The following is a 22011-nucleotide window of genomic DNA, read 5'->3' on the forward strand; positions in this document are numbered from 1 at the left end:
TAACCCCCACCACTGACACAGCCAGACAGGTTTGTCACGTAAACAACGCGCCAGTTAGTTACTACTTCAGCCCACCGGTTTGTTGGAGAGTAAAGTGCATTGTAAATCCACACATGTAGCCTGTTCTTCTATAACGCGCAGTTTTCATGACGATATGTAACGTGATGAACGCATTACGGAACAAGTTTTTATAAAACGCGGATGCGAATTGGATATATAAACGCGATCGAGCCGATGGAACTACGTCGAGCGAGGTGGGGACAAGCGGTCGTTCGGCTGCCTTTGCGTAGCATCATCACACACTCCACTGGGATGCTGCTGGATGCTTGTCGATGCTACGCACGCACCTCAGTCTTTGTTCGGCCTTCATATGCAACTCACGCATTGTCGTTGGCTGTGCTTTACCCGATTTTATTCATTACAACGCGGTGTTCTTCAACAAATGCAACTGTCGCATTGTCATAGGACAAACTGTCACGTACAACATACATACCGAGAGTAAAAATACAAGTATATATGTTCTAGATTTGAAGCTTTCGTGACTGCAAGAACTCATATTCTTAGGCTTTTTTTTCTGGTAAAGTCACGTAGGTAAAAAATGTAAATTAATAAAAGTAAATAAAAATAAAATAAAAATCACGACGTTGCGGAGGCAACACAAGTCTCCGTCATCAGGTGGGACCATCACAGCTAGATTTAATTTTAATTTTTTACCTACGTGACTTTACCGAAAAAAACCCCTAAGAATACAAGTATATATGGCCACCACTTTTTTTGGTGGCGGACATCTTTGATTTCGGCGGACATCTTTTATTCCAGAGGCCATCTTTTATTCGTAATGCCAACAACGTTTTGTGGTTTTGAAGCGTTCGCGGCCGTAACGAGAGCTCTGCTCAACGTTAAAATAGGTTTTACCCTTTCTGGCAATATAACAATTGCGTTAAGATGTTAAAAGACCAAACAGAAACCTTTTGCAAGGAATCATGTCACTGCATTAACCACGTATACTTTGTGGTGAACATGCAAACTAAAACATGCTTTGGTAGTATATGATGATGATGCATTGTCTTTGAAACTGATTGGTCCACAACACCAGAGACATCTTTCTTTAGAGCCTAGTCTCAAACAGCGCCAGACCAGAAGACAACACCAAAAGGCGACCAGCGCCGGGACAATGTCACCGTCAGGGCGTATCACAGCAGCAGCTCTCTGCTGTCCGTGCGCATGAAGTCTGCAGACGGGCGCCGAGGTCGTCTACGTCTACGACGGGCCGTCCGTGGACTCGCCGCTCCTGGGGAAGTACGACCGCGATGGCGTCCCCGCTCCCATCATCTCGTCCTCCAACACCTTGTCCGTAAGGGCGACGTACGACACGAGAGGAATCGCCGGCAACTTCAGCGCGTTTTACAGGGGTGAGTTTTTTGTCTGTTTGTTTGTTTGTCTTGCTGCGATAACGCGGCGAGGCCCCCCCTCGCCTGACGTGGCGGCGCGACTTTGGTGGGACTCGCAAAAGGGCCGAGGCTCCCGCCAACCGGCACGTTTGTCGTCGTTCCGCGTCGCTGCGCTGGGGGGGCTCGGCCGCGCAGTGTTGGTGTCGTCGTGAAAACTCTTCGCCCCCCCCTCTCCTGTTCCTCACCCTTGGCTCTCCAACACACGACCGGTGTGCTGTTCTGGTACACACTATACAATACACAATACACTATACACTCCACAATCTATACCACACTATGCACGACACTACACGCTAGTGCTGTGCTATTAACGAATTGGCACGTTCTGTAGTGTATAGTGTAGTGTAGAGTGTACACTATACACTACACTATACACAACACAATCTATACCACACTATCCAATACACTTCACACCAGTACTGTACTAGTAACGAATTGGCACGTTCTGTAGTGGATAGTGTAGCGCATAATGCACACATAGTGTATAGTGTAGTGTATCGTGTAGTGTATAGTGTACGCTCTACACTACACTATACACTACAAACTAGTGCTGCACTAGTAACGAATTGGCACGTTCTGTTCACGTAACACTAAACCTTACCAATTGGCCGTGTCGGGTGGTGGCATTGTTTAACGACACAGCATTTATGTATTCACACGATCTAACCCCCCCCCCCCCCACAAATAAAACCTGCATCACGGAAGTATGAATGCGTCGTAACCCTCCACCACCACCACCAGTGGGGTCACCGTGCAGGGAGACGCTCGTTGGAAGCCAGGGATCGCTGTCGTTGTCCAACTTCTCCGCGGCCGGTGAGAGGAGCGCCCTGTGCCGATGGACCGTCCAGGTGGACCCCAGATACGAGGTCAAGCTGAGCTTCCAGCAGTTCAAGTGAGCTCTCGATTGGGGAGGGGCGGGGGGGGGGGGCTCCGCAAGCCGTTCCATGCTCCGTTGTTTGAGCTCCACGTTCCACGTAGCGGCCACGGATACTTTTTGCTTTGGTCAACGGTACACGTAGGGCGCGTGTAGAAGTTTGGCATGTTCTACACACTGTACACGACTACACTACACTATACACTACACGCGACTATACACGACAGTACGTGTGTGTGTACGTGTGTGTACCTGTGTGTGTGTGTACCTGTGTGTGTGTACCTGTGTGTGTGTACGTGCGTGTGTATGTGTGTGTACATGTGTGTGTGTATACGTGTGTGTGTGTGTACGTGTGTGTGTGTATGGTACAAAATACCCAGGCACCAAAACGAAGCAGCTGCCTGGGTATTTTGTACCATCGGACACTCCATCCCCACAACTCCCAATCATTGGTGGGGCAGTAGTGGAGAGAGTGGAGAGTTTCCCAAACCTCGGCAGTGTGCTCATGACCGGTTCCGGTTTGACAGCAGAGGTCTCACTCCGAATCAGTCGAGCGGCAATATCTTTTCATCGGTTGCGTAACACTGTGTGGAAGCTACCTGGTCTGTCGCTCCGCACGAAGCTTCGGATCTTCTCGGCCACAGTCATTCACTCCCTTCTCTTTGCTTGCGAAACATGGCATTAATATACACTACACTATACACGTCTATGCACTTCTATACTAAATTGATGAATAATTTCTTTAGAACTGCTTTGTATCGTTTGTGAGACGTTCACACATGCTACACTACACACTACACATCATCGTACATGTTGGACACTCGAAATGAAGGACGTGGGCAGGTGCTCCAAATCGAGGGCAAGCACATTTATTTATTGTGGTTAATATTAATCTTGTGAAGAACAGCACCGTCACTCTGTAAAATGCAACAGCACGTGTTACACGCAGCAATTCTTCCGAGTCACCATTAACCACGTGGCTGGTTTACACGTGCGGTTATTCATTAACTCTGCCAGCCACCTACAGGCCCAACTCAGTCATCACATGCTGCTGTACACACATGCATTGATGCACTGCACAGCACATCAGGACTTTCACAGAACCACACTTTACTCCCTTGCTGCACAAGGACATAATTAAAAGAGTGATCCATTCCTAACGTGCCACATACATGATACACTGCACATACTCGTACGTGCTTCACTACATACCACATGTGCTCTTACTTGCTACACTACACTCCCTCGCTCTCCCACCGCGGCAGTTTGTCTTCCGACCCCGACTGCGTGGACGAGTCGCTGACCGTCTACGACGACAACGGCGACTCGCTTGGCGCGTTCTGCGGCGGCGTTGTGAGACCGCCCAGCTTGCGCTCGTCCTCTAACAGACTCCACCTCGTGCTCGACTCTCTTCGGGGCCTTCAAGGTGAGGCCATGGGGGGGGGGGGTGGGGGGGTCCTTGGGAGGTGTCGCCCTGGGGGGGGGGGGGGGGGGGGGGGAGTCCACCCTGTTCCCCTTCTCCTCTGCGAGGGAGCGGGAGTGGTGGTGGGATAGACAGATTCAACTAAATAGACGACAAAAACAACGACAACAACAACACCAATGACGTTAGGGAGGTTGTCGTCTGTCCCTCGGGAGGAGTGAGGCGACCGAGGGGCTTTGTGAAACTTGATTCGTGTCCTTCATGAGGGCAGTCGCACTTCTGTGATGACGACCAGACACGCGTCACCCTCATCGCCCTCCATGTCTTACGCAGCGTCACAAATCTCACACAAATCTTACTCAGCGTCACAAATCTTACACAAATCTTACTCAGCATCACAAATCTTACACAAATACTTCACAGAGTCACAAATCTTACACAAATCTTACTCAGTATCACAAATCTTACACAAATCTTACTCAGCATCACAAATCTTACACAAATCTTACTCAGCATCACAAATCTTACACAAATCTTACTCAGCATCACAAATCTTCCACAAATCTTACTCAGCATCACAAATCTTACACAAATACTTCACAGAGTCACAAATCTTACACAAATCTTACTCAGCATCACAAATCTTACAGAGATCTTACTCAAATCTTACACAAATCTTAATCAGCGCCACCCCCCCCCCCCCCCATCGCACCGTTACCAACTCCACGAAACTTCCCCGAAACTCGCACCTCGAGTTTGTTAAAGGAAGTTAACTAACTTTGTTTGTTTGTCGTTGTTATTTATTACACAGGGAACGGAGTCGTCGTGAACTTTGAAACGATTAATCCGATTAACGTCTCGAAAAGTGAGTACGGCGCAACAGCGGCGAGTGCACCTCACTTGAACACAAAGCCGCGTTGCCCGACACGTATCAGCTATGAAACTAGATTCGAAGCTTTCGTGACTACAGGAATGACTCTTTGGTTCTTTCGGTAAAGTGACGTCGAAAGAAATTAAATTAAATAATAACAGAATACGACGTTTCGATTGCAACACGAGCAACCATCATCAGCTACAAATGAATGAGAAAACAAACATAGTAAACTTGGAAATATAATGCGAAGAAGAATGTATCAGCTGTGTTTTATTTGTAGCACGTGAGGCCCCAATGAGCTATGCTACGTAGCTATTGTTCCGATAGAGATCTGACCGTCACAAATGATAGAAGGTGAACAATGTTGCTGATATCATCATCACCATAGCTTGTACATTCATACACATAAAGGCCCATAGAAACCCACAGAGACCCACACAGACCCACAAAGACCCATAGAGACCCAGAGAAACCCACAGAGACCCATAGAAACCCATAGAGACCTATAGAGACCCATAGAGACCCACAGCAGCAGCAGGCATCGTCAGGGTCGGGATCGTACCGATGACGTGATTTCACTTCCATCTTTGCCGAATCGTTTTGATGACGCGATGACGTAATGACGCACTTCGTCAGAACGGGAGAGGGGCAAATTATAATGAAAGCGGACGGGATCGTGACCCTCCAGTTTCAACAGACGGGTGGGCAGAGCTTAATGCGTGAAAAACACCCACCCACCCATCAACCCCACTCACTCACTCACCCTCTCACATACCCATCCACAAACCCCACCCACCAACCCCACCCACTCACCCACTCACATACCCACCCACTCACTCACACACCCACTCACCCACTCACATACCCACCCACTCACTCACCTACCCACTCACCCACTCACCCACTCACATACCCACCCACTCACAAACCCACCCACTCACATACCCACCCACCCCACCAACCCACTCACCCACTCACATACTCACCTACCACACCCATACATACCCACCCACCCCACCCACCCACTCAAATACTCACCCACTCACATACCCACCCACCCCACCCAACCACCTACTCATCCACTGAAATACCCACCCACCCACTCACATACCCAACCATCTACCCACTCATCCACTCACACCCACTCACATACTCCACCCACCTACCAACCCCACTCACCCACCCAACCGCGATCTCCGCCACCCTCCCGCAAGGCTGCGGCGTCGCCAACGCGTCCGTCCTGAGCGCCTGGCCCTGGCAGGTGACCGTCACGAGGCAGACGGACCAGCTGCAGTGCCTCGGCTCCCTCCTGTCCGACTCGTGGGTCGTGACCGCGGCGAGCTGCTTGCTGGAGAGGTCAGCCCCTGGGCCTCGACACGGCGGCCCCCAGAGTTGTTGTCACCTAGCGGCCACCTCGAGTTCGGGATGTCGCGAGTTACTAAATGTGTTAATCACTCGCTACGTGTTACACTTCTGAATTCTCGAGATACTAAATGTGTCCATTAATCCCTCGCTATAGGCGCGCGCGTTTTCTGGATTTCGCGTACGTGTGTGTATGTGTGTGTGTCTGTATGTGTGTGTGTGTATGTACGTGTGGGTGTGTATGTGTGTGTACGTGTGTGTGTATGTGTGTGTACATGTGTGTACGTGTGTGTGTGTGTCTGTACGTGTGTGTATGTACCTGTGTGTATGTACGTGTGTGTGTATGTGCGTGTGTATGTGTGTATGTGTGTGTATGTACGTGTGTATGTGTGTGTATGTGTGTACGTGTGTGTATGTACGTGTGTGTACATGTGTGTGTGTGTACGTGTGTGTACGTGTATGTACATGTGTGTGTACGTGTGTGTGTATGTACGATTGTGTGTATGTGTGTGTATGTGTGGGTATGTGTGTGTGTGTGTTTATGTGTGTGTGTGTGTACGCGCGTGCACGTCCGTTCAGCCCCGGCAACTACAGCTGGAGCTGCACCATGGCCTCCGGCGAGCGTCTGGACGTGACGGCCATCTTGGTCGACCCCAAGTTCTCCGCGGTGACCGGAGCCCACGACGTCGCCATGCTGCGGCTCGGCTGGCGGGCGACGTTGGGGCCGTCCGTGCAGGCGGTGTGCCTGCCCTCGCGACACGAGCAGAGCCCCCCGCTGGGACGCAGCTGCCAGGCGCTGGGCTTGCGGCGCAGCGACGGTGCGTAGTGTATAGTGTATAGCTCGTACGTTAGGGTACGTCATGTAGTGTGTAGTGTATAGCTAGTACGTTAGTGTACGTCATGTAGTGTATAGCTAGTACGTTAGGGTACGTCATGTAGTGTATAGTGTATAGCTAGTACGTTAGTGTACGTCATGTAGTGTATAGTGTATAGCTAGTACGTTAGTGTACGTCATGTAGTGTATAGTGTGTAGCTAGTACGTTAGTGTACGTCATGTAGTGTATAGTGTGTAGCTAGTACGTTAGTGTACGTCATGTAGTGTGTAGTGTATAGCTAGTACGTTAGTGTACGTCATGTAGTGTATAGCTAGTACGTTAGTGTACGTCATGTAGCGTGTAGTTTGTAGCTAGTACGTTAGGGTACGTCATGTAGTGTGTAGTGTACAGCTAGTACGTTAGGGTACATCACGTAGTGTATAGTGCATAGCTAGGACGTTATAATATGTACACGTAGTGTATAGTGTATATCTAATGTACTGGAATACGTCATTTAGTGTATGTGTGTGAAATTATCTTACTCTACACATAGGGTGGTGACCACCGACCTACCCTAGCTAACACACACACTTGTCTCTTAGCTACTCCAGCGTGACCCAGCCAGGTGGCTGCTGGCAGGTCCGCTAACTGTCGGCATCTTCACGAGGCGTCTTCATTTATCGCAGGAACAGCCTCGAACCTCCTGAGGCGGCTGCTTATATGGGCCTCGGCGTGCCCAGGCCCCACCCCGGCCACGCCTCCCTTTGAGCACCCTCTCGAAGCCCCCACTGCTGTCCACGTGCCCCCCGAGGTCCCCCTGGACCCCCAGCCCCCACTGGGATCCGGTCACGTGTCCGGCACCGGCCCTGACGTCATTCCCGCCTCCAGCCGGGATGACGTCATGTGTGTGTGTAGACCCACATGGTAGTAACGCTCCCAGGACACAGTGACATCATATGTTTGCACACAGTAATGATACCACAATCATTACATCACCCTCCCCCATGTAAAAAAAACAGCCGTCCCGGCTGTAACAATACAGAAAACCAGTGTGCCTCCAACAACAACATCAACAAATAACCGGCAACAATAATAATTACCGCGAGAACATATGTACACGCACCGAGAGGGGTTAAAGGAAAAACGTATGGGACGAGGGGAACAACAACAACACATGTACACCGAGAAGAACTGGTCAACCCGCGTATCCCTCAGCACAGCCCACCCATAGCAAATTGTACGCACGCACCGACATATGAAAGTCACTGTTTGACAATGGCGTAGGCAATCAACAAGGTGTGAGAGTCATGCACAGCGGCCAGTTTTCGAACGAGTTCGCGTGGCTGAGCCCCCAGGGGAGGCAAGCACGCTCTCCTTGGAGGTCCTGCGGGAACTCGACAAAGGGCACGGCCCCTCCCCAGGAGTTGGGCAACAAGATGAGCAGGAGTTACGTACGGGTGCTTCACTTCCCCCTTCAAGTCCACATCTGGTCAGCACAACCGGCGACTCCAAGGGCAGCAGATGCAGGAATCCTGTGACGAGAATAACCACCTCCTGAGGCACAGCACCACAAGCCTGAGCCTCAGCTTGTCGGACACAACCAGCCACCCGGCCCAGGGAAGTGGAGATGATCGTATTCCGCCCAGCGGAAGGAAGAAAAGCAAAAATTCACAGGTTCCGACGCGTTGGATGCACAACCAACACCTGTAATCAAATCAATCACCCAACCACTCCATAGATGGCAGGGTCTCACACCGCTCTGCTACCGTTCCACCCCACAGGCGGCAATAGGGCGAAAACTGAAAGTCTAACACCCACCTACACACACCACTTAACATTCTGGACGTCTCCCTACGTCCCAGGTCGAGAAGTCGCACTTCAGGGTCGACCCATGTACTGGCTCAAGGAAGGCATGCTTCAAGGTCGAGCCAGTATGCTGCACCCTAGGTATAACGTTGGATGTCGTACAACATCCCGGTTCAAGGAAGCCATGCTTCCAGGTTGACCCATGTACTGGGCAAAAATAAGTCTCACTTCACGGTTAACCCAGTATATACATAATTATTTTTTTTTATATGTGAAAACCACGTGGCACAAAAAAAGAAAATGCCTGCACTTGCCCAGAAATAGTTAACACATACAACCCCCACATCTCCGAGGCCACCCGTGTATGTACAAAATAGTGGGCGCATGCGCGACCCGCGTCCCCACGGTATCCCCGCGCGCGGCAAAAATGGCGGCCCAACGCGCGAATATCTCCGCGGTTTCCCACGCGCGGACAAAATGGCGGCCCAATGCGCGAACATCTCCGCGGTTTCCCACGCGCGGACAAAATGGCGGCCCAACGCGCGAACATCTCCGCGGTTTCCCGCGCGCGGACAAAATGGCGGCCCAACGCGCGAACATCTCCGCGGTTTCCCGCGCGCGTACAAAATGGCGGCCCAACGCGCGAACATCTCCGCGGTTTCCCGCGCGCGGACAAAATGGTGGCCCAACGCACGAACATCTCCGCGGTTTCCCGCGCGCGGACAAAATGGCGGCCCAACGCGCGAACATCTCCGCGGTTTCCCGCGCGCGTACAGAATGGCGGCCCAACGCGCGAACATCTCCGCGGTTTCCCGCGCGCGTACAAAATGGCGGCCCAACGCACGAACATCTCCGCGGTTTCCCGCGCGCGTACAAAATGGCGGCCCAACGCGCGAACATCTCCGCGGTTTCCCGCGCGCAGACAAAATGGCGGCCCAACGCGCGAACATCTCCGCGGTTTCCCGCGCGCGTACAAAATGGCGGCCCAACGCGCGAACATCTCTGCGGTTTCCCGCGCGCGTACAAAATGGCGGCCCAACGCACGAAAATCTCTGCGGTTTCCCGCGCGCGTAAAAAATGGCCGCCCAACGCGGAAACATCTCCGCGGTTTCCCGCGCGCGTACAAAATGGCGTCCCAACGCGTGAACATCTCTGCGGTTTCCCGCGCGCGTACAAAATGGCGGCCCAACGCGCAAACATCTCGGCGGTTTCCCGCGCGCGTAAAAAATGGCGGCCCAACGCGCGAACATCTCCGCGGTTTCCCACGCGCGTACAAAATGGCGGCCCAACGCGCGAACATCTCTGCGGTTTCCCGCGCGCGTACAAAATGGCGGCCCAAAGCGCAAACATCTCGGCGGTTTCCCGCGCGCGTAAAAAATGGCGGCCCAACGCGCGAACATCTCCGCGGTTTCCCGCGCGCGTAAAAAATGGCGGCTCAACGCGTGAACATCTCCGCGGTTTCCCGCGCGCGGACAAAATGGCGGCCCAATGCGCGAACATCTCCGCGGTTTCCCGCGCGCGGACAAAATGGCGGCCCAACGCGCGAACATCTCCGCGGTTTCCCGCGCGCGTACAAAATGGCGGCCCAACGCGCAAACATCTCCGCGGTTTCCCGCGCGCGTACAAAATGGTGGCCCAACGCGCGAACATCTCCGCGGTTTCCCGCGCGTGGACAAAATGGCGGCCCAACGCGCGAACATCTCCGGGGTTTCCCGTGCGCGTACAGAATGGCGGCCCAACGCGCGAAAATCTCTGCGGTTTCCCGCGCGCGGACAAAATGGCGGCCGAACGCGCGAACATCTCCGGGGTTTCCCGCGCGCGTAAAAAATTGCGGCCCAACGCACGAACATCTCTGCGGTTTCCCGAGCGCGTACAAAATGGCGGCCCAACGCGCGAACATCTCCGCAGTTTCCCGTGCGCGTACAAAATGGCGGCCCAACGCGCAAACATCTCCGCGGTTTCCCGCGCGCGTAAAAAATGGCGGCCCAACGCGTGAACATCTCCGCGGTTTCCCGCGCGCGTACAAAATGGCGTCCCAACGCGTGAACATCTCCGCGGTTTCCCGCGCGCGTACAAAATGGCGGCCCAACGCGCAAACATCTCGGCGGTTTCCCGCGCGCGTAAAAAATGGCGGCCCAACGCGCGAACATCTCCGCGTTTTCCCACGCGCGTACAAAATGGCGGCCCAACGCGCGAACATCTCCGCGGTTTCCCGCGCGCGTAAAAAATGGCGGCTCAACGCGTGAACATCTCCGCGGTTGCCCGCGCGTGGACAAAATGGCGGCCCAACGCGCGAACATCTCCGCGGTTTCCCGCGCGCGGACAAAATGGCGGCCCAACGCGCGAACATCTCCGCGGTTTCCCGCGCGCGTACAAAATGGCGGCCCAGCGCGCAAACATCTCCGCGGTTTCCCGCGCGCGTAAAAAATGGCGGCCCAACGCGTGAACATCTCCGCGGTTTCCCGCGCGCGTACAAAATGGCGTCCCAACGTGCGAACATCTCCGCGGTTTCCCGCGCGCGGACAAAATGGCGGCCCAACGCGCGAACATCTCCGGGGTTTCCCGTGCGCGGACAAAATGGCGGCCCAACGCGCGAACATCTCCGCGGTTTCCCGCGCGCGGACAGAATGGCGGCCCAACGCGCGAAAATCTCTGCGGTTTCCCGCGCGCGGACAAAATGGCGGCCGAACGCGCGAACATCTCCGGGGTTTCCCGCGCGCGTAAAAAATTGCGGCCCAACGCACGAACATCTCCGCGGTTTCCCGCGCGCGTACAAAATGGCGGCCCAACGCGCGAACATCTCCGCGGTTTCCCGTGCGCGTACAAAATGGCGGCCCAACGCGCGAACATCTCCGCGGTTTCCCGCGCGCGTACAAAATGGCAGCCCAACGCGCGAACATCTCCGTGGTTTCCAGCGGGAGTACAAAATGGCGGCCCAGCGCGCAAACATCTCCGCTGTTTCCCGCGCGCGTAAAAAATGGCGGCCCAACGCGTGAACATCTCCGCGGTTTCCCGCGCGCGTACAAAATGGCGTCCCAACGTGCGAACATCTCCGCGGTTTCCCGCGCGCGTACAAAATGGCGGCCCAACGCGCGAACATCTCCGCGGTTTCCCGCGCGCGTACAAAATGGCGGCCCAACGCGCGAACATCTCCGCGGTTTCCCGCGCGCGGACAAAATGGCGGCCCAACGCGCGAACATCTCCGCGGTTTCCCGCGAGCGGACAAAATGGCGGCCCAACGCGCGAACATCTCCGCGGTTTCCCGCGCGCGTACAAAATGGCGGCCCAACGCGCGAACATCTCCGCGGTTTCCCGCGCGCGTACAAAATGGCGTCCCAACGCGTGAACATCTCCGCGGTTTCCCGCGCGCGTACAAAATGGCGGCCCAACGCGCAAACATCTCGGCGGTTTCCCGCGCGCGTAAAAAATGGCGGCCCAACGCGCGAACATCTCCGCGTTTTTCCACGCGCGTACAAAATGGCGGCCCAACGCGCGAACATCTCCGCGGTTTCCCGCGCGCGTAAAAAATGGCGGCTCAACGCGTGAACATCTCCGCGGTTGCCCGCGCGTGGACAAAATGGCGGCCCAACGCGCGAACATCTCCGCGGTTTCCCGCGCGCGGACAAAATGGCGGCCCAACGCGCGAACATCTCCGCGGTTTCCCGCGCGCGTACAAAATGGCGGCCCAACGCGCGAACATCTCCGTGGTTTCCAGCGGGAGTACAAAATGGCGGCCCAGCGCGCAAACATCTCCGCGGTTTCCCGCGCGCGTAAAAAATGGCGGCCCAACGCGTGAACATCTCCGCGGTTTCCCGCGCGCGTACAAAATGGCGTCCCAACGTGCGAACATCTCCGCGGTTTCCCGCGCGCGGACAAAATGGCGGCCCAACGCGCGAACATCTCCGGGGTTTCCCGTGCGCGGACAAAATGGCGGCCCAACGCGCGAACATCTCCGCGGTTTCCCGCGCGCGGACAGAATGGCGGCCCAACGCGCGAAAATCTCTGCGGTTTCCCGCGCGCGGACAAAATGGCGGCCGAACGCGCGAACATCTCCGGGGTTTCCCGCGCGCGTAAAAAATTGCGGCCCAACGCACAAACATCTCCGCGGTTTCCCGCGCGCGTACAAAATGGCGGCCCAACGCGCGAACATCTCCGCGGTTTCCCGTGCGCGTACAAAATGGCGGCCCAACGCGCGAACATCTCCGCGGTTTCCCGCGCGCGTACAAAATGGCAGCCCAACGCGCGAACATCTCCGTGGTTTCCAGCGGGAGTACAAAATGGCGGCCCAGCGCGCAAACATCTCCGCGGTTTCCCGCGCGCGTAAAAAATGGCGGCCCAACGCGTGAACATCTCCGCGGTTTCCCGCGCGCGTACAAAATGGCGTCCCAACGTGCGAACATCTCCGCGGTTTCCCGCGCGCGTACAAAATGGCGGCCCAACGCGCGAACATCTCCGCGGTTTCCCGCGCGCGTACAAAATGGCGGCCCAACGCGCGAACATCTCCGCGGTTTCCCGCGCGCGGACAAAATGGCGGCCCAACGCGCGAACATCTCCGCGGTTTCCCGCGCGCGGACAAAATGGCGGCCCAACGCGCGAACATCTCCGCGGTTTCCCGCGCGTGTACAAAATGGCGGCCCAACGCGCGAACATCTCCGCGGTTTCCCGCGCGCGTACAAAATGGTGGCCCAACGCGCGAACATCTCCGCGGTTTCCCGCGCGCGGACAAAATGGCGGCCCAACGCGCGAACATCTCCGGGGTTTCCCGTGCGCGTACAGAATGGCGGCCCAACGCGCGAAAATCTCTGCGGTTTCCCGCGCGCGGACAAAATGGCGGCCGAACGCGCGAACATCTCCGGGGTTTCCCGCGCGCGTAAAAAATTGCGGCCCAACGCACGAACATCTCTGCGGTTTCCCGCGCGCGTACAAAATGGCGGCCCAACGCGCGAACATCTCCGCAGTTTCCCGTGCGCGTACAAAATGGCGGCCCAACGCGCGAACATCTCCGCGGTTTCCCGCGCGCGTACAAAATGGCAGCCCAACGCGCGAACATCTCCGTGGTTTCCAGCGCGAGTACAAAATGGCGGCCCAACGCGCAAACATCTCCGCGGTTTCCCGCGCGCGTAAAAAATGGCGGCCCAACGCGTGAACATCTCCGCGGTTTCCCGCGCGCGTACAAAATGGCGTCCCAACGCGTGAACATCTCCGCGGTTTCCCGCGCGCGTACAAAATGGCGGCCCAACGCGCAAACATCTCGGCGGTTTCCCGCGCGCGTAAAAAATGGCGGCCCAACGCGCGAACATCTCCGCATTTTCCCACGCGCGTACAAAATGGCGGCCCAACGCGCGAACATCTCCGCGGTTTCCCGCGCGCGTACAAAATGGCGGCCCAAAGCGCAAACATCTCCGCGGTTTCCCGCGCGCGTAAAAAATGGCGGCTCAACGCGTGAACATCTCCGCGGTTTCCCGCGCGCGGACAAAATGGCGGCCCAACGCGCGAACATCTCCGCGGTTTCCCGCGCGCGGACAAAATGGCGGCCCAACGCGCGAACATCTCCGCGGTTTCCCGCGCACGTACAAAATGGCGGCCCAACGCGCGAACATCTCCGCGGTTTCCCGCGCGCGTACAAAATGGCGGCCCAACGCGCGAACATCTCCGCGGTTTCCCGCGCGCGGACAAAATGGCGGCCCAACGCGCGAACATCTCCGGGGTTTCCCGTGCGCGTACAGAATGGCGGCCCAACGTGCGAAAATCTCTGCGGTTTCCCGCGCGCGGACAAAATGGCGGCCGAACGCGCGAACATCTCCGGGGTTTCCCGCGCGCGTAAAAAATTGCGGCCCAACGCACGAACATCTCCGCGGTTTCCCGCGCGCGTACAAAATGGCGGCCCAACGCGCGAACATCTCCGCGGTTTCCCGTGCGCGTACAAAATGGCGGCCCAACGCGCGAACATCTCCGCGGTTTCCCGCGCGCGTACAAAATGGCAGCCCAATGCGCGAACATCTCCGTGGTTTCCAGCGGGAGTACAAAATGGCGGCCCAGCGCGCAAACATCTCCGCGGTTTCCCGCGCGCGTAAAAAATGGCGGCCCAACGCGTGAACATCTCCGCGGTTTCCCGCGCGCGTACAAAATGGCGTCCCAACGTGCGAACATCTCCGCGGTTTCCCGCGCGCGGACAAAATGGCGGCCCAACGCGCGAACATCTCCGCGGTTTCCCGCGCGCGTACAAAATAGCGGCCCAACGCGCGAACATCTCCGTGGTTTCCCGCGCGAGTACAAAATGGCGACCCAACGCGCAAACATCTCCGCGGTTTCTCGCGCGCGTAAAAAATGGCGGCCCAACGCGTGAACATCTCCGCGGTTTCCCACGCGCGTACAAAATGGCGGCCCAACGCGCGAACATCTCCGCAGTTTCCCGCGCGAGTACAAAATGGCGTCCCAAAGCGCAAACATCTCCGCGGTTTCCCGCGCGCGTAAAAAATGGCGGCTCAACGCGTGAACATCTCCGCGGTTTCCCGCGCGCGTACAAAATGGCGGCCCAACGCGCGAACATCTCCGGGGTTTCCCACGCGCGTACAAAATGGCGGCCCAATGCGCGAACATCTCCGCGGTTTCCCGCGCGCGTACAAAATGGCGGCCCAACGCGCGAACATCTCCGCGGTTTCCCACGCGCGTACAAAATGGCGGCCCAACGCGCGAACATCTCCGCAGTTTCCCGCGCGAGTACAAAATGGCGGCCCAAAGCGCAAACATCTCCGCGGTTTCCCGCGCGCGTAAAAAAATGGCGGCTCAACGCGCGAACATCTCCGGGGTTTCCCGCGCGCGTAAAAAATGGCGGACCAACGCACAAACATCTCCGCGGTTTCCCGCGCGCGTACAAAATGGCGGCCCAACGCGCGAACATCTCCGCGGTTTCCCGCGCGCGTACAAAATGGCGGCCCAACGCGTGAACATCTCCGCGGTTTCCCGCGCGCAGACAAAATGGCGGCCCAACGCGCGAACATCTCCGCGGATTCCCGCGCGCGGACAAAATGGCGGCCCAACGCGCGAACATCTCTGCGGCTTCCCGCGCGCGTACAAAATGGCGGCCCAACGCACGAAAATCTCTGCGGTTTCCCGCGCGCGTAAAAAATGGCGGCCCAACGCGTGAACATCTCCGCGGTTTCCCGCGCGCGTACAAAATGGCGTCCCAACGCGTGAACATCTCCGCGGTTTCTCGCGCGCGTACAAAATGGCGTCCCAACGTGCGAACATCTCCGCGGTTTCCCGCGCGCGTACAAAATGGCGGCCCAACGCGCGAACATCTCCGCGGTTTCCCGCGCGCGGACAAAATGGCGGCCCAACGCGCGAACATCTCCGCGGTTTCCCGCGCGCGGACAAAATGGCGGCCCAACGCGCGAACATCTCCGCGGTTTCCCGCGCGCGGACAAAATGGCGGCCCAACGCGCGAACATCTCCGCGGTTTCCCGCGCGCGTACAAAATGGCGTCCCAACGTGCGAACATCTCCGCGGTTTCCCGCGCGCGTACAAAATGGCGGCCCAACGCGCGAACATCTCCGCGGTTTCCCGCGTGCGGACAAAATGGCGGCCCAACGTGCGAACATCTCCGCGGTTTCCCGCGCGGGGACAAAATGGCGGCCCAACGCGCGAACATCTCCGCGGTTTCCCGCGCACGGACAAAATGGCGGCCCAACGCGCGAACATCTCCGCGGTTTCCTGCGCGCGTACAAAATGGCGTCCCAACGTGCGAACATCTCCGTGGTTTCCCGCGCGCGTACAAAATGGCGGCCCAACGCGCGAACATCTCCGCGGTTTCCCGCGCGCGTACAAAATGGCGGCCCAACTGCGCGAACATCTCCGCGGTTTCCCGGGCGCGTACAAAATGGCGGCCCAACGCGCGAACATCTCCGCGGTTTCCCGCGCGCGTACAAAATGGCGGCCCAACGCGCGAACATCTCTGCGGCTTCCCGCGCGCGTACAAAATGGCGGCCCAACGCACGAAAATCTCTGCGGTTTCCCGCGCGCGTAAAAAATGGCGGCCCAACGCGTGAACATCTCCGCGGTTTCCCGCGCGCGTACAAAATGGCGTCCCAACGCGTGAACATCTCCGCGGTTTCTCGCGCGCGTACAAAATGGCGTCCCAACGTGCGAACATCTCCGCGGTTTCCCGCGCGCGTACAAAATGGCGGCCCAACGCGCGAACATCTCCGCGGTTTCCCGCGCGCGGACAAAATGGCGGCCCAACGCGCGAACATCTCCGCGGTTTCCCGCGCGCGGACAAAATGGCGGCCCAACGCGCGAACATCTCCGCGGTTTCCCGCGCGCGGACAAAATGGCGGCCCAACGTGCGAACATCTCCGCGGTTTCCCGCGCGCGTACAAAATGGCGGCCCAACGCGCGAACATCTCCGCGGTTTCCCGCGCGCGGACAAAATGGCGGCCCAACGCGCGAACATTTCCGCGGTTTCCCGCGCGCGTACAAAATGGCGTCCCAACGTGCGAACATCTCCGCGGTTTCCCGCGCGCATACAAAATGGCGGCCCAACGCGCGAACATCTCCGCGGTTTCCCGCGTGCGGACAAAATGGCGGCCCAACGTGCGAACATCTCCGCGGTTTCCCGCGCGGGGACAAAATGGCGGCCCAACGCGCGAACATCTCCGCGGTTTCCCGCGCACGGACAAAATGGCGGCCCAACGCGCGAACATCTCCGCGGTTTCCTGCGCGCGTACAAAATGGCGTCCCAACGTGCGAACATCTCCGTGGTTTCCCGCGCGCGTACAAAATGGCGGCCCAACGCGCGAACATCTCCGCGGTTTCCCGCGCGCGTACAAAATGGCGGCCCAACGCGCGAACATCTCCGCGGTTTCCCACGCGCGGACAAAATGGCGGCCCAACGCGCGAACATCTCCGCGGTTTCCCGCGCGCGTACAAAATGGCGGCCCAACGCGCGAACATCTCTGCGGTTTCCCGCGCGCGTACAAAATGGCGGCCCAACGCGCGAACATCTCCGCGGTTTCCCGCGCGCAAACAAAATGGCGGCCCAACGCGCGAACATCTCCGCGGTTTCCCGCGCGCGTACAAAATGGCGGCCCAACGCGCGAACATCTCTGCGGCTTCCCGCGCGCGTACAAAATGGCGGCCCAACGCACGAAAATCTCTGCGGTTTCCCGCGCGCGTAAAAAATGGCGGCCCAACGCGTGAACATCTCCGCGGTTTCCCGCGCGCGTACAAAATGGCGTCCCAACGCGTGAACATCTCCGCGGTTTCTCGCGCGCGTACAAAATGGCGTCCCAACGTGCGAACATCTCCGCGGTTTCCCGCGCGCGTACAAAATGGCGGCCCAACGCGCGAACATCTCCGCGGTTTCCCGCGCGCGGACAAAATGGCGGCCCAACGCGCGAACATCTCCGCGGTTTCCCGCGCGCGGACAAAATGGCGGCCCAACGCGCGAACATCTCCGCGGTTTCCCGCGCGCGGACAAAATGGCGGCCCAACGTGCGAACATCTCCGCGGTTTCCCGCGCGCGTACAAAATGGCGGCCCAACGCGCGAACATCTCCGCGGTTTCCCGCGCGCGGACAAAATGGCGGCCCAACGCGCGAACATCTCCGCGGTTTCCCGCGCGCGTACAAAATGGCGTCCCAACGTGCGAACATCTCCGCGATTTCCCGCGCGCATACAAAATGGCGGCCCAACGCGCGAACATCTCCGCGGTTTCCCGCGTGCGGACAAAATGGCGGCCCAACGTGCGAACATCTCCGCGGTTTCCCGCGCGGGGACAAAATGGCGGCCCAACGCGCGAACATCTCCGCGGTTTCCCGCGCACGGACAAAATGGCGGCCCAACGCGCGAACATCTCCGCGGTTTCCTGCGCGCGTACAAAATGGCGTCCCAACGTGCGAACATCTCCGTGGTTTCCCGCGCGCGTACAAAATGGCGGCCCAACGCGCGAACATCTCCGCGGTTTCCCGCGCGCGTACAAAATGGCGGCCCAACGCGCGAACATCTCCGCGGTTTCCCACGCGCGGACAAAATGGCGGCCCAACGCGCGAACATCTCCGCGGTTTCCCGCGCGCGTACAAAATGGCGGCCCAACGCGCGAACATCTCTGCGGTTTCCCGCGCGCGTACAAAATGGCGGCCCAACGCGCGAACATCTCCGCTGTTTCCCGCGCGCAAACAAAATGGCGGCCCAACGCGCGAACATCTCTGCGGTTTCCCGCGCGCGTACAAAATGGCGGCCCAACGCACGAAAATCTCTGCGGTTTCCCGCGCGCGTAAAAAATGGCGGCCCAACGCGTGAACATCTCCGCGGTTTCCCGCGCGCGTACAAAATGGCGTCCCAACGCGTGAACATCTCCGCGGTTTCCCGCGCGCGTACAAAATGGCGGCCCAACGCGCAAACATCTCGGCGGTTTCCCGCGCGCGTAAAAAATGGCGGCCCAACGCGCGAACATCTCCGCGGTTTTCCGCGCGCGTACAAAATGGCGTCCCAACGTGCGAACATCTCCGCGGTTTCCCGCGCGCGTACAAAATGGCGGCCCAACGCGCGAACATCTCCGCGGTTTCCCGCGCGCGTACAAAATGGCGGCCCAACGCGCGAACATCTCCGCGGTTTCCCGCGCACGTACAAAATGGCGGCCCAACGCGCGAACATCTCTGCGGTTTCCCATGCGAGTACAAAATGGCGGCCCAATGCGCGAACATCTCCGCGGTTTCCCGTGCGCATACAAAATGGCGGCCCAACGCGCGAAAATCTCCGCGGTTTCCCGCGCGCGTACAAAATGGCGGCCCAACGCGCGAACATCTCCGCGGTTTACCGCGCGCGTACAAAATGGCGGCCCAACGCGCGAACATCTTAACGGTTTCCCGCGCGCGTACAAAATGGCGGCCCAACGCGCGAACATCTCCGCGGTTTCCCATTCGCGTACAAAATGGCGGCCCAACGCGCGAACATCTCCGTGGTTTCCCACGCGCGTACAACATTGCGGCCCAACGCACGAACATCTCTGTGGTTTCCCGCGCGCGTACAAAATGGCGGCCCAACGCGCGAACATCTCCGCGGTTTCCCACGCGCGTACAAAATGGTGGCCCAATGGGCGAAAATCTCCGCGGTTTCCCGCGCGCGTACAACATGGCGGCCCAACGCGCGAACATCTCCGCGGTTTCCCGCGCGCGTACAAAATGGCGTCCTAACACGCGAACATCTCCCCGGGTTTCCCACGCGCGTACAAAATGGTGGCCCAATGCGCGAAAATCTCCGCGGTTTCCCGCACGCGTATAACATGGCGGCCCAACGCGCGAACATCTCCGCGGTTTCCCGCGTGCGTACAAAATGGCGGCCCAACGCGCGAACATCTTCACGGTTTCCCGCGCGCGTACAAAATGGCGGCCCAACGCGCGAACATCTCCGCGGTTTCCCATTCGCGTACAAAATGGCGGCCCAACGCGCGAACATCTCCGTGGTTTCCCATACGCGTACAAAATGGCGGCCCAACGCGCAAACATCTCCGCGGTTTCCCACGCGCGTACAAAATGGCGGCCCAACGCGCGAACATCTCCGTGGTTTCCCATAAGCGTACAAAATGGCGGCCCAACGTGCGAACATCTCCACGGTTTCCCGCGCGCGTACAATATGGCGGCCCAACGCGCGAACATCTCCGCGGTTTCCCGCGCGCGTACAAAATGGCGGCCCAACGCGCGAACATCTCCGCGGTTTCCCGCGTGCGTACAAAATGGCGGCCCAACGCGCGAACATCTTCACGGTTTCCCGCGCGCGTACAAATGGCGGTCCAACGCGCGAACATCTCCGCGGTTTCCCGCGCGCGTACAACATGGCGGCCCAACGCACGAACATCTCTGTGGTTTCCCGCGCGCGTACAAAATGGCGGCCCAACGCGCGGACATCTCCGCGGTTTCCCGCGCGCGTACAAAATGGCGTTCCAACGCGCGAACATCTCCGCGGTTTCCCGCGAGCGTACAAAATGGCGGCCCAACGCGTGAACATCTCCGCGGTTTCCCGCGCGCGTACAAAATGGCGGCCCAACGCGCGAACATCTCCACGATTTCCCACGCGCGTACAAAATGGCGGCCCAACGCGCGAACATCTCCGTGGTTTCCCATTCGCGTACAAAATGGCGTCCCAACGCGCGAACATCTCCGCGGTTTCCCGCGCGCGTACAAAATGGCGGCCCAACGTGCAAACATCTCCGCGGTTTTCCACGCACGTACAAAATGGCGGCCCAACGCGCAAACATCTCCGCGGTTTCCCACGCGCGTACAAAATGGCGGCCCAACACGCGAACATCTCCACGGTTTCCCACGCGCGTACAAAATGGCGGCCCAACGCGCGAACATCTCCGCGGTTTCCTGCGCGCGTACAAAATGGCGGCCCAACGCGCGAACATCTCCACGGTTTCCCACGCGCGTACAAAATGGCGGCCCAATGCGCGAACATCTCCACGGTTTCCCACGCGCGTACAATATGGCGGCCCAACGCGCAAACATCTCCGCGGTTTCCCACGCGCGTACAAAATGGCGGCCCAATGCGCAAACATCTCCGCGGTTTCCCACGCGCGTGCAAAATGGCGGCCCAACGTGCGAACATCTCCACGGTTTCCCGCGCGCGTACAAAATGGCGGCCCAACGCGCGAACATCTCCGCGGTTTCCTGTGCGCGTACAAAATGGCGGCCCAACGCGCGGGGTGACGTCGTGTGTGTGTAGACCCACATGGAAGTAACGCTCCTGGCACAGTGACATCATACGTGTGCACAAAGGAATGACACCACAATCATTACAATAACATTAGCGACGATGCCGATGATGTCACGGCCAGTACACCTGTGACATCATCATCATCTACGCCTGTGACATCGTCATCTACGCCTGTGACATCATTATCATCTATGCCTGTTTCCCCAACATCCTCACGCCTGTGACATCATTATCATCAAGGCCTGTGACATCATCATCTACGTCTGTGACATCATCATCTACCCCTGTGACATCATCATCGTCTCTCCCCCCCCCCTCCCCACCCCCCAGGCTCTGTGTCGGCCCCCGCCACTGAGGGCAACGTGCGCCTGGTGAACGAGTCGCTGTGCACGCAGGCGTGGGGCAACTTTAGCCGCGGCATGAAGATGTGTGCAGCCAAGCGTCAGGGTTGGGCCAGTAGCTGTCAGGTGACCCCAACACTACACTATACACTACTACACTATACACTACTACACTATACACTACACTATACACTACACTATACACTACACTATACACTACACTATACACTACACTATACACTATGATGTGTGCCGCCAAGCATCAGGGTTGGGCCAGTAGCTGTCAGGTGACCCCAACACTACACTATACACTACTACACTATACACTACATTATACACTATACACTACTACACT

The 22011-nt window shown here is 57.8% G+C and overlaps 1 protein-coding gene across 1 annotated transcript in view; it reads left to right on the forward strand.

Annotated features, from left to right (window-relative positions):
* Positions 1-22011, forward strand: part of LOC133361940 (uncharacterized) — a 42338-nt gene that overhangs the window by 16945 nt on the left and 3382 nt on the right. Inside the window, exons 5-11 of the mRNA XM_061580914.1 lie at positions 1231-1412; positions 2193-2343; positions 3591-3751; positions 4560-4613; positions 5837-5978; positions 6564-6802; positions 21646-21782. Of these exons, the coding sequence (XP_061436898.1) occupies positions 1231-1412; positions 2193-2343; positions 3591-3751; positions 4560-4613; positions 5837-5978; positions 6564-6802; positions 21646-21782 (1066 nt within the window). The remainder of the gene's footprint in view (positions 1-1230; positions 1413-2192; positions 2344-3590; positions 3752-4559; positions 4614-5836; positions 5979-6563; positions 6803-21645; positions 21783-22011) is intronic.

This window comes from Lethenteron reissneri, unplaced genomic scaffold, assembly GCF_015708825.2.
Source record: "Lethenteron reissneri isolate LAM-NWPU_2019-01 unplaced genomic scaffold, ASM1570882v1 scaffold_130, whole genome shotgun sequence".
In the NCBI taxonomy this organism is placed as follows: domain Eukaryota; kingdom Metazoa; phylum Chordata; class Hyperoartia; order Petromyzontiformes; family Petromyzontidae; genus Lethenteron; species Lethenteron reissneri.